This window comes from Crocodylus siamensis, chromosome 1 (assembly GCF_052110815.1).
Source record: "Crocodylus siamensis isolate JL-2025a chromosome 1, ASM5211081v1, whole genome shotgun sequence".
NCBI lineage: Eukaryota > Metazoa > Chordata > Crocodylia > Crocodylidae > Crocodylus > Crocodylus siamensis.
In genome coordinates, this window is record NC_143395.1 from 172,727,449 (window position 1) to 172,741,085 (window position 13,637).

Genomic DNA, 13,637 nt, shown 5'->3' on the forward strand with positions numbered 1-13,637 from the left:
CTCTTATGTGCTGTTTGCATGACAGATTTTTGACTTTGTAATTGGGTTCTTCATGTGAAATGACTTTTCTGTGTTTAACTGAATGTTCATGTTGATTTTATGCAGGATAATCATGGAAATGACATACATTTTGGTATTTTCTTCATGGGAATTTTCATAAGAAATAGAATTGGAAGGCCAATCACATACAGGTAAACTTATTTCTGTATTTTAAAATGAATCCCATTTCATGTACTGTGTTGTATTTCCCCCCCCCCACCTTTTACAAAAGTAACTAGTTCTGTACATAAGGAGTACTCGGTGAATAATGATTTTCAGGATTGGCTCATTGCCCATAAGGGTCAGTGTGTTCAAGGATAGCCTGGGTTGTCTGTGAAAGTTTAATGGACAGAGACAAGGCCATATACTTTTAAGACTTCAGTGACACTCTTCCATTTGCCGTTGCAGTAGAAGTTTGCTGAAGTGATTTTCTTATATCGCAAAGTGTATTTTGAGACTGATGGAGGGCCATTGGATGCTCAGTACAGAGGAAAATTTGATCACTTTATTCAAGTATCATGTTATGAGTAAAGAGGCTCATTTAAGCTCATAATTTTGAAAATCTTGGCCACTGCCTTTTATTTGTGTGAACTGAACTGTTCATATTTGAAGGTGTCTGGCAGGAACTAGATTGGAGTGAACTCCTTTTACATTGTCCATTGAACAGGCCTAGATCATAAAAAAATATATATATCGCTCTGAGATCAGAATATTTCATAGTTAGCTCATTATAGATTGTTTGTAAGCAATGCCATTGGTTTGTGAGAATTTGTAGAGATCTTATAATGAAACAGATATTTTAAATAAGCCTGACTATAGGTTGCACATGAAGCCTCTTTTACACCTCAACATTTTCTTATTTCTTTCCCCTTCATTTAAGAGCTTATTTTATCTTTTTTTTTTTCCCTAGCACTGTCAAGAATCTGATCCTGGTCTGTCTGTGTTTTTTTGTATTTTTGATTGTGTAGTTACCTAAAGAAATCAAAGTATATTTATTTTAAATGGTACGATTCTCAAGATCTCTTCAACTTTTCAGTTCCAGAAGTGTAACATTTCATGGGAGGTGGGAGAGGAATGGTGTAGGTGTCCTCTGAGAACTGTAGCATCCTTGTTTTGTTCTGTTTGCAGCAAGCATTCCACTGCATGTCACGACAGGATGTATCACGTGCATTTTTTTTCAAAAGAGCAAATCCTTTCCATCTCACCAGATTGCATGTTGCAGACACAAATGGTGCAATCAGTTTTTAAAAAGATCAACATTTTCTTCTTGGGCAGTGTGAATACCTAGAGGAGAAAAGTTAAAATTGGAAAAATAAAAGACAGATGTGAACTTGGTATCTATAGCTTAAAAACACTGCATTAAAACCTGTCAGGTAAGACTCAGCAGAAGACTGACTATTCTTTCAGTCTAGGGAAATTGCAAATGAGACTTTTTGTAAGGGAGAGAAGGTGAGAGAACTCTGTTTCCTTTCCAGCTAGGTAGTCAAACTATAATTAAACTGTGATCAAATGGAATTCAGCTTAGAAATGAGCATTCATATATTTCCAAAAAAGTCTTTTACTATAACCCTTCAAATTTCCATTATTTGAGAAGAAATATTTTACCTAAAATCTGGAATGGCTTTAATCATGGGATCTGATTGGTTGGTTGGGTGTTTTTGGTTTTGTTTGGTTTGGTTTGGATTTTTTTTCCCGACAGTTTCTTTGTCAAAACAGCTTGTGAACTTTCCCAACATAAAATAAGACTGCACATTAACTATGATATTCTTAACTTGTCTGTGAAATGTTTGAATGTATGCATTGGCAAACTCAGCAACACCTTTTCTCCTGCAGGTGGAATGATATTGGGAATATAGCACATAACAAGTCTACAATTGTTCTGGAGTTGATCAACAAAGAAGAAAACGTGCTGTTTCATACAGTAAGAAAAAGACAAAATATCAGTAGGAGAGCTTTTTAGCACTGAAGAAAGAATGAACTTGAAATCACATTGTTTGAAGGGGGCTGTCTCCTCACTCACCTGTATTGGGAGAGTAGTGAATGCAAATTCAGCCTGTCATCTGCTCACCCTCTAACACATTCACTTCACCCATATTCAGAGGGTGACATCAATCAGATTTTACTTTTAGGTCTCTCTAATAGCTTCCAGACTGCCTAAACTGTTTTGTTGGGAAAGCACAGTTGAACATTGCATTGCCTTGTGAATAAGATGTGTTCCCACACCACACATCATGCTGGCAGAGCTGCAGCACTCTAAACATCAATAGTCTGCTTGCACACTGCAGAGCTCTGGGAGAGGTGGTGCAATGCTGATCTGCACCTCTCTGAGACCCCGTGTCTCCACACAGCTCCCTCCTCTCCTGCAAACCTCCCCACTGTCACCTCTCCTCCCACATTCCCCCAGCATAGGTCAGTATGTAAATTGTTTAACATAGCTCTTATGTTGTTGCTTTTTCACTCTGACTTAGTAATGAGGTAGGAGCATGTTGACATCATTCACTCAAATCACTCATTCCTTTATACACTGCTCTATGCTATCCTTTCACAGTATCTAATGAAGTGAACTTGAGTTCACAAAAACATGTGCTCTCTATATATCTTATTTAGTTAGTCTATAAGGTACATATCCACCCTGCTTTCAGCATGTAGGCATGCGTGGGTAACTCCAGTGTTTCACTCTGGAGGGCAATAATGTGTTCTTGACAGCTGATTTTGTGTGTGACATCCCTCATCGGACATTCTTGCTATTGCATTTTTAAAGTGTTTTCTTTATTGCTGAAACCATTTTGTTGTAACAGTAGCAAACTGAATAATTAGGTGGCTTCTCCAATTTTTCTTGTGTTTCAAAGGATGACATTGAAAATGCCAAATATATTTCACGGCTGTTTGCTGCAAGACATAAGTTTTACAAACAGAATAAAATCTGCACAGAGTGAGTACTCATGCTAAACAATTTTCTGTTTTGATACACTGCATTAAAAGTGCTCTGATTTTTGGCTTGTCTGTCTTTTAAGTAGTTCCAGTTTATACCTTTCTCTTTCTTTTTTAAATCAAATATATGAAAAAAATTCACTCCTGTGTAGTCTGAAGCCTGTGCATCACTAAGTCCAACTTGAGTCCTATTTTATGTACTTACTGATGTAAAGTTCTTGAGTTAGCCCTCACTCCTAAGGGTGAATTTCATGCTAAATGAGAGGAATGCATAAAGTATTAGTTGAGACATAGGGATAAAAACCAGTTTATAAGCTGCAAATATTGCCCTGCTACAGTGGAGAGCTGTGCATTTAGGCTGCTTACAGATGTGAAAAAAACCCAAGCAAATCAGCACTTTAAGCTCGATGCACCCCTGCACCAAACACAGTGCCTGTCCCGAAGAGGCATTGCGTTAGTTTGGCCCAGTTCACCCAACGTCTGTATAGATCACACACTTCAGCAGGGATTTTTGGCACTTATCTAATAGCTGACTGAATTAGCTTCAGATAAAAGCACCAAAAAGCCCCATTGAAGCACATGATCTATACAGACACTGGCAAGCTGGGTCCAACTAACACACTTCCTTTTCTGGTAAAGCGCTGTTTTGCTTCTTTTTTTCCCTATGACTGTCAGCCGCCTTAGCATTTCAGCCATTTTCAGAATAGGCAGGGCTGTGTAGCAGGGACGGGGAGAGAGAGAATTCCTGTAAAACATCCAACACCTTGATTAGTTGACTGTAAATCTGTGAAGAAGCCCCCATCCTATCACTGCTCCACTTCCACAGTTGGACATCCCATCTGTTGTAGTGGGCATTGCCATCTGTTAGAAAATGAGGCCAAAATAATTGAAGGCAGGACTGAAGTGTATATGGCTGATGTAAAATATTATAAACTTACTTTACTGAGCCACAAGAGGGGTGGTAGAGGAGAGCTCTGTATGTTAACGGTGTCTCTTTCCCCTTCTTCTCCCCCCCCCCCACCTCCCCCAAAGAAAATCATGCAGCTGATCAGATTGCATGTCTTGAATCTGGGGGAGAGATGAATGTCCAACAGATATGTTTCTCAGCAGGATGCATGTTGCCCTATCACAGCCTAGTACTGTGGATTTATTTTTGTCACGAAGAGCAAGAGCAAGTTCAAAGGGAATCTTCTGGTTCTCTCCCCTGGAAAAACATGCTGTGATGGCTAAAAGGTCAAAAAACTCCTGGCCTAAAGCAGACCCTGAGGAGGAGAACATTTCTGCTTTGAAACTATATACCAGGGTCACCAAAAGGGATGCTCCTGTTACAGTAAAGGCTGTTTAATTTCAGACCACATAAGCAACGTCTTTTGATCATAGGGTTTTTCTGTTTGTGTTTTTATTTCTTGATCTCTCAGTGTTGAGCCTTAGGTACTCAAATGCTGTGAGTCTGGTATTGACAGAGACATTGCATGCAACGCTCTAAAAATATTTGTATTGTTCTGCCCTCAGGGGAAATGGAGCCTCTGAGGGAAATAAACAGAGTCAAAATCTATTTACCAAGTAAATGAGTCTTGTCCATGTAGGAGTCTCCTCTGTTGCCAGCATCTGCACTGGGGTTAGCAGCCTATTCCTGCATGTGTTTTCTGACTGAATAATTTTCCCAACCTTTGTGTGAAAAGGACTCTGTTGTTGTTTGTATCTCCTCTGTGTGCATTTCCTCTAATTGCACATAACATCATTCACCAGATCAGAAACTGTAAGAGGAGCAATTCCACCTTTCCTCTCTACACGTAAGCATGACTATTTCTGCTTCTTCTGTGTTTTCTTTTTCCCTCTCCTTTCTTTATTCCCACTGCATCTGCCTATTCCTGATATTGTATCTGGCTCTGCTAGCAGTAACCAGTTAGCTGCTCTTTTTCTTCCTGATCTGTGTGCATTGCCTTTTAGTGATGGTTTTTCTGTTCACCAGTCATCTTGAGATTGTGCCTGTGTGATATGTTCCCTTTTTACCCCTCAAGAAACTTGATGTTTTTTCACATTTGATTTTTATTCTTAAGGCAGAGTTGATTTTCGTTCCGTTGTTTCCAAGTTGGCCAAATAGGATAATAGACAGCATGTGTATTTTTGTACTTCTAGAAGAAGCTGAATGATCTCAGTCTATTTCAGTTTTGTTTTTGTTTTTTTGTTTTTTTACATCGGTAATGAATGATATTTTACCACATCTTAGTCTCTTGTTTTCCCTACCCAGTCTTGAATCAGAATGTAAACTTTGTGCTAAGCTCAGTTCCTGGAACGTCTCTCTCCACTTCTCCCCACAGACAATCAAGTTCTCCTCCTCCCATCAGACGGCGGCCCACCTGGAGTAGGTCATCCTTGGTATGTATTGTGATGGGATATTAAATAAATATGCTGATATCACTGCTACCGGGATGGGGCATTCTCTAAACTTCGAATAAAAACATCAGCTGACTAAGCAACTGCATACTTGCAATTTGTTCCTACCATATCTGTCTCTGTGTTTCAGCAGAATCTGTGCTACTTATTCTGTTCCTTCAAAAAGGCATTTCTAGATCTTTGTAGTTCCATGATAGCAGAAGTTGTATCCTATTATTCTTTCCAAATTCTTCCTATAGCTACTGTGTTCTGACAAGTAACTGTTACAAGCTATAGACCAGCCCTGTTACCTCTCCAGAGGGGGTGAATATTTTTGTCAGCAGTTTTTCTCTCTGAAGTAACTTGCCCTCCAGAATATTTCTGTGTGCCTTATACAACAGTTTTGTGTCATACCAAATGACTATTTTGTCTCATACGGTAGCATGGTGATAAATCAATAGATGTCCACTGGAAATGAAGCAGCACCTGGTGTGCGGGTGGCTGTAGCGTATTTCCATCGTGTTCCAGCAGAATCGCCAGTGACACTGACTTTAGATGGCACCAGATCTTTGAGAGAGAGAAACATCCAAGAGGCCAGGAGTTGCCTCATTCCTATTGAGGAGTTCATCGTTCTGCCTGACTTCTCAAAAGAGCACGATTTTCAAATAACAGAAGTCTTTGCCTGCTTGCAGACGAATTGCATAATAACGTGTGTATTACAGTTTATTCCTGGTAGCTCCTGATAATACAATACATTCCTTGCAGAAGGTGCCTCCTTTTTGGTAGAAATTTTAAATTTAGCTGATTCCATTTGCTTAGGTTCCTTCAATTTTTGTCAGTCTAAGCCCTGATATTCAGGCTGCTAGTAGAAGCAGCCAGAGAAGAGTGATGCTATTCTGAGAGAGCGCTCTTCCTTTTTTAATATCCTCAACTGTAATTGGGTGCGGCCTCTTTGCCTCGGTTCTTGCTTTACCTTTCCCCTTCCTTTCTGCATTCAAGGAAGTATATGTCCAATCACGATCCCTTTTACTTCTATTCCATTTCACCCATTTCCATAGAAAATGGAGATGTAAGCCTTCTCCTTCCTTCTTTTGTAATAAATTGACATTGTGATACTTTCTGTGTGTACAGAGGTAAGCTCTGTCCCTTTCTCCCTGGAAGCCATAGTCTTAGTGTTTCTCTTTCCTTGACGCAGACCATGTGAGAGGTGCATCCATGTAGTTGCGTGTGCCTACTTGAAAAGCAAGGGCACCTTTCCTCTCTTAATATGTGCCCACATGCTTTCAAACCTTTTCAACCCAGTCACACAAGAAAAGAAAAAATAGTGGGTGTGATTAAAGTGCCATCTTTTGTGTGAAGTGCCAGAATACAACAAACCTGTGGTAATGACAATCACTGCCAATGATTCCTACCATATCACAGATGGTCACTGCAATATTTATCATTGATGGGTTGACTGCAGAAATTCTTCATTCCGGACACGTTCACTTGTCTCCTAAACCATGGCGTGGTCTTCTTACCTTTACCTTCGTTCTTTGCCTCCTTTTTGTGGTTTTGTGCCTTTACCTGCTTTTGTCACAGTTTAGGTTCTAAACTAAACTCTTTAACGGTGAAGAGTCTGAATAAAATATTTCAAAAGAAGGTTTGCAACATACCATTTTCAAAAAAGCCTTGAGCATTATTGAACCTGTGTTCCACTGACTTTAAATAAGAGCAAGGTTCCTTGGTGGCTACATCACTTTTGGGCTCCAGAACCACTTAGGTACTTTTGAAAATGTCATTTTTTCTCTAACATAGCTCAAAGCACCATTTTGTGGAAGGATGTAGAAAAATTCTTTTTGCATTTCACCTGCAAAGACTGTGGCAAAGCTCCATTTTGCTGAGGTTATTCATGCTTCTCTTTCTTTTTTTAAAATCTTTTTATTCCAGCCAAGACAGCACCCATTTATACTGCCTCCTATGCATGTCCAATGTGGAGAACATTACACTGAAACACACAATTCACAAGGTATCTAGAGCTTATGTGTTTCCTTCTAAGAATCTATAGCTCAGTGTGCAAGCTCATCAGATCTTGATTTCTAATGTCATCCCTATCAAATGATAGTCTTGAGGGAAAAAAATGCAGCTTCATAGTTAAGATTGCAGAAGGGTTAGGTTTAAAAGAGAAACTTTCAAAAGTCTCCAAATTCTTGGATGGGTTTTTGAGATAAAGTGAATATTGTCAAGTTTGCCAAGGAATTGCTAGAGTCATTAGTCAACAGCGATTCATAATTCATATGTTAGCAGGAGATGTTACTGCATGACTCATGCCTCAGCCATTGGCGCCTGAATTTAACATTTTAGTTTTATTAATACTTTTATGTGCAGGTACAAAATAAACAAGAAGGAAGTGAGCTATGAGGAATGTAGCATGTGTATGCTTTGATTCCCTGAGCTATGATATAGAATAAGGTACCACAGTCAAGGTCCAAAAGGGTTGGAGATGTTTGTGTCTGTGCACTGCACCTAACAAATGTTATCCAAGGAAATTCTATAGTTGAAGCCTAAGATTTAGGAAATTAGAGAAGGGCAAGAGACGGAGGAAACTTTGCAGAAAATATTATATGCCCTTGAAGAAAATGCACTGGTTGGGTCATTATGTTTGATCATCATGTTCAAGTCGCATATTCCGCTAACATGCTTCTGCTAACATATGCCTCCATTGTTGTTATTGACTAGTGCCTTGAGCTGTAGCTTTAGAAGAGGCAAATGTTATTTCCACACTCTCCCTTCCACACTCCCACTCTGCCAGAAAAGTTGACTGAAAGGTTTTATCAGGTCACTTTGACTAGAGCTGGGGATAGAGCCCAGATCTGTATTGAGATTGACTCAGAACTCACTTTTTAACTACATGAACTTTAAAATGAATTTGCCAAACTATATTTATCTGCATACCATGAGAGACACAAATGAAGTGCTCTAGTCTGCCTTAATCATCAGTAGTAAATACATGATGGAATGTCAATATTCTGACTGTCAAGAACTACTTTTAAAGATGGAGCTGGCTAAGTTTAGGAAAGAAATTATATAACCCACTTTACAACGATAGCAGAGGACTGGAGTCAGTGCCCCAAGAAGTTATTTCCATGCCAGTGTCCTATGAGGCAGAGGCTGTAAAAAAAAATGAACTGAGATTTTGAAGAATGGGGTCCTGTCCTGATTTTAATCACAGACTACTTGTGTGATGTTGAATAAGTCATCTTAAAACAGATTTCTAGAAAAGACCATTTTTCTGAGTTCTGTGGAAATTTCAGAAGGAGGATTGGCTTGTGGTCTCAACTGCAACTCAAAGCCTGACTCTTCTTCCAGCCTCTGCTATAAACTCTCTGTCAGACCTAGGCTGAATCTTTCCATTTCTCCAGCTCAAAGTTCCAATTTCTAGGCTATTTTGATTTCCCAGGGGCATCACTGCTTAAAACGACTTGCTTAAAATCCCAGAGGCAATGTGACTGCTTTTGATGTTGAGTAACATGCCGTCGCCCCACAGGAACCTCACCATCACCACCTGGATGAGTAGAAAAGGACAGTGACTAGCAACAAAAGGGAATATATGAAACAAGGGTGGCAAACTTGGGGCATATACACCCCAAATATGGCAAATGACTAATTTGTGGTACACCTGCCAAAAAGGTTGGCCCCCACTGGCTTAGAAAGTCTGTTGGCCTGAGGATTACTGCTATATCTCTAGAGAGCAAATGTAAATTCTGCTGAACTGCAGCATGAGTGGGTGGTATAGGAAGTATCCTACATCCTTGTCCTCTACTTCTAGAACTCCACTCAAAACTTAGGTGTAATTTGGATCCAGGAGTAGGTTCAGCAGTTTATACAAATAGGGCTCAATATCATAATTCCCCAAATTCTGGGAGAACTTGGATCTGTAGGATTTTTTTGGTCCTATTTTTGTGACTTGGGGACTAAGACCAAATGTTCTTTGCAGCTGTAAACAAAACCTCCTCTTAATCTTTGGGTCAGATTATACCAGTTCTGGCAGTTTGATATTGGAAGGATTTAGAGGATCGTGGCATTGACTGTGTCCTTGTTTATTAAATTGTCCTTGCCTCTTTCTCCTCTGCACACAGACAGCATTTTCCATGGGAATGAAGAAACATTCTACTGTAGATCTCAGACCAGCTTGGATAGGTGTCCAATGGACTTCAGCTACTTAAATGGTAATGGGCCCAATGGCAGCGTATGCAGTGCCCACAGCATGAACTCCCTCAACCATTCACAGAACTTTGTTCAGGCTTCTCCAATGTCCTCCAATCTCAGCATCCCAGGGAGTGACATCATGAGACCAGATTATATTCCCAGTCACAGACATAGTGCAATCATAGTGCCTTCCTACAGGCCAACTCCAGACTATGAAACGGTCATGAGGCAGATGAAGAGAGGGGTTATTCACATGGACAGCCAAAGTCAATCTCTGAGGAACCTCAATATTGGAAACACTCATGCTTACAACCAATCAGAAGACCTGGTGTACAGCCAACCTGAGATTCGGGAAAGACATCCCTATACAGTTACTTATGGACCCCAGGCTGGTTATAACAAACCTGTTGCCCCCTCTGACCAAATGAACCCTAACACTGTGCAGAATAAGACAGCAGCCAGTGCCATATCCCATACAGTTAGCACGCCAGAGCTGGCAAACATGCAGCTGCAGAGCAATCAGAGTTATAGCACTGCTCATATGTTAAAAAACCATCTGTACAGGCCTCCACCTCCATATCCACGTCCACGTCCTGCCACTAGCACACCTGACCTAGCAAGCCACCGCCACAAGTACGTCAGTGGCAGTAGCCCTGATTTGGTTACTCGGAAGGTCCAGCTTTCCGTGAAGACATTCCAAGAGGATAGTTTGCCAGTTGTTCATCAGTCTCTCCAGGAGGTCAGTGAGCCCCTCATGGCAGTCAAACATCCTGCAGCTGTCAATAAGCGCCATAGTTTGGAGGTCATCAGCAATATGGTGCGTGGAATAGAAGCTATGGCATTAAAGACTTTGAATGCCCCTCTGCCACGTAGAAACACCTTGCGAGAGCAGGTGCAGCCAGAAGAGTCAGTGCAGATGGGACACGAGGTTCAGCAGCTCCCTCACTACCATCATAAGAAAACCTTCTCAGATGCCACAATGTTGATACACAGTAGTGAAAGTGAAGAGGAAGAAGAAGCAACAGAATCTGTCTCTCAGATAGCAGCACTCCATGAACAGTTGCAAGCTGCCTTGGCTAGAATACCAAATAAACCTCCTCCAGAGTATCCTGGGCCAAGGAAAAGTGTTAGCAATGGAGCCCTTAGACCAGACCAAGTAAATATTTCTGCAGCAGTAGCCAGGGCAAGGGCTATGAGACCAGGACCTTCTAAAGCCATTAGTGTATCTCGGACTGATCAAATGACAATAAATGGGTCTCCCCTGGGACCCTCTATCTCAGAACCCGACCTCACAAGTGTAAAGGAAAGGGTCAAGAAAGAACCAGTGAAGGAAAGACCTGTGTCTGAAATGTTTTCTATTGAGGACAGCATTATAGAAAGAGAGATGATGATGAGGGTAAGTACCTTCCTCTAATGCAGAGGCTTTGAACCAAATAATGGATTATTTTCCGTACCAAATTAGATAACAGAAGACCGTCAGACCTACAAACAACAAGGAACGTAAAGCAGATTCATGCAGACAAAAAAGTTGATGGTAATTGGATGTACTTAAAATTAAGAATAACTTAAAATGAAGCCTTGTTTGTGCAGTCATTTAGCAGTTTTTGCCATTTTGGAGAATAGTGAATGAGAACTTATTTAAATGATACAGGTGGAGAATTCTGATTCGGTAGCCTTTTCACACCAACTTTGAAGGGATATAAAGTCAAGTATATGTGATATGTAGTATAATGGAGAGTCTAACAATGGTTAAACAGTTAATGTCTTAATGTTACTCTTTTCTACAGAATTGTGGCATGAACCTAGTCTACAACTGTACTTAATACGGCTGTGTAAATTTATGACAACTAAATGTGGGTTGTAGTAAAACTTGAATAGCTGATTTTCTAAATTAGGAACTTGACACTAAAGGAGCAGCTCTACTAAGTTGAAGGGGTAGAAATGCTATGTTTTTTAACACATACAGTGTAGGTCTTGGAATCCGTAAACACATTTTTCTAGAACAACAGAGGGTATGTGCCTGCCTTCTGCCGCACACCACAAAAGTTTTCAGATAAATGTAACATCAAACAAGTCAGCGAATGAATTATGGCACATACCTGGCACGCCTAGTGTTTAAAGAGATTAAGCTGATATCAGTGCAGTGCTATACCTTGACTGGCTCTGACGTATTATTTTCTTTCAACAGCTTAATTTAGACACCCTGCATTACAGAGATGCCTTTTTGCAGAAATTATATATTGAGGGTAAACATCTCTTCTGCTCGTGTTAGCAATACATGTCTACTAATCTTTAATTTACTAAACAGACAAATAAAATGTCTGTTCTCTGAACCTAAATGATCAGCAGGGAAGGTTTGAAAATATAAAGAGATCTAGGTTCCAGTACTGCAGTGGCTTACATATGTGCTTAACTTTAGAAACTGTGAATAGTCCTACTCAAGTGAAGGAAAGTTATTTGTATATGTAATTCTTTTTTCAGGATCAGAGCCTTAAAACAGATGACACACTGAATTTCGTTTTATTAATGAAATGAGCAAGTGCTCCAGAGGACGTATAAACAATTTTGACTAATTTCTCACTAAACCTAATATCAGCAAAACAGATGAGAAATTACTGAAGATCTATGTTTAGAATAAAATGCTGCTCTGTCTTCAAGGGTATTTTCAAACTTGTTTGGAAAGTTGCTATTTTGTTGCTGATGATTTTTGCATTTGAAGTTTTGGTAGCAAAAACAAAAGTACCTGTTCATCTGTTATTCAACAGGTATTGGCCCTCTCTAATTTCTGCATTTGTATTAGCAGAACTCAAAGGAAACTCTCTTGTGTGTATTGAAAACCGCCTCACTCTGAATCATGTTGTTCTTATTTTCCATCATGATCTTGCGATTGCCCCAAAACTCTATCTTGGAGGTTGCAGTAACGCTGATCTAAGCCTTTGTGATAAGAAAGATGCTCCTGGTTGCAAAACATAATGTCACACACACACACTGTAGTGATAAAGCCTGTTCAGTGTAGAGTGTCCCAGAATATGTTGAGCAGAACTGTAGGACAGGAGCTTAAATGGTTCAGAAGTGTTTGTCAAGGCAGAGAAGTGTTGGGCTACTAGGTTTGTAAGTAGAAATGTAGTTTGAAAATCTCAGTTCTTAATAATTGTTCAGCATTAGATAAACTTTGTTCACCCTCTAAATGTATTATTTCCTGATACAGTTTGGGGTGGAGAGAAGAAAGGAGGGGGATAGTCTTTACCTAACCTAAAATGATGTTCAGAATGGTTTTTAGCTTAAATCAGGAGTTGCATAACATTTTAACCTCTTTCACTACAGATCTCAAAATTGTGCTAGCTAAAAATGAGTGAGTTTTCCATGCCTGAGGCCGTAACTGCAAGGTGGACTATTTTAATTTTGTGATATTACATTTTGTTTCAGATATCAAATTTCTATGAAGCATTTGCCATAATAGCAAAACAAACAAACAGGGCAAAAATACCAGATCTTTAGCTTTCTATAAATCTAGTAAAATCCTAGCTTGCTGCTTTTCCAGTTTCACCAGCAACATGATTTTCTTGTAACACAGTCCTATTGTAGAACCTGATGGCAATGGAAAAGTTTACAAACTGATGCTTGCCAGAAACAAGCCATTCACTGTATCTCTGAAGGGAGTGGGGTTAAGTAATGCTTTCACAGTAGGAGAGCCTAAACCAAATGCAGCTGTTAACTGGACTTGATTTGTGCATGGTTTTACCCTGAAATAAGGTAGAAAGATTAAATAGAGGGAATGGAGCAAAATATTTCCCCCCTCTTCACCTTTCTGAAGTAGTGCAGTCTACCTCCTTGATGTCTCCACTCCCACTAACATGAGGCTGCTGCTGAATGAAATTAGAGGTTTACCTTGTTTGCCAAGCTTCATTTTAATGTTCAACATGAAAATGAAATAAAGCAAAATCTGTATCTGGATGACATTACTTTTCTTTTTGGAAGCCTCACATGGTAGCATCAAATGTAGACATTAAACACTGGACAGTCATCACCCACAGTAGTTAAACTCTGTGTATCCCATTCAAAGTATTCAGCAAACACCATAGCAAAGACTGATACTGCAGAGA

General features: G+C 39.8%; 1 protein-coding gene across 3 annotated transcripts in view; it reads left to right on the forward strand.

Moving 5' to 3' along the window:
- PTPN14 (protein tyrosine phosphatase non-receptor type 14) overlaps positions 1-13,637 on the forward strand; it is a 170,488-nt gene that overhangs the window by 132,627 nt on the left and 24,224 nt on the right. For all 3 annotated transcript variants that reach the window (XM_090049008.1, XM_090049018.1, XM_090049027.1), the window contains exons 8-13: positions 106-191; positions 1,873-1,960; positions 2,889-2,971; positions 5,292-5,349; positions 7,276-7,354; positions 9,465-10,930. In XM_090049008.1, the coding sequence (XP_089905134.1) occupies positions 106-191; positions 1,873-1,960; positions 2,889-2,971; positions 5,292-5,349; positions 7,276-7,354; positions 9,465-10,930 (1,860 nt within the window). The remainder of the gene's footprint in view (positions 1-105; positions 192-1,872; positions 1,961-2,888; positions 2,972-5,291; positions 5,350-7,275; positions 7,355-9,464; positions 10,931-13,637) is intronic.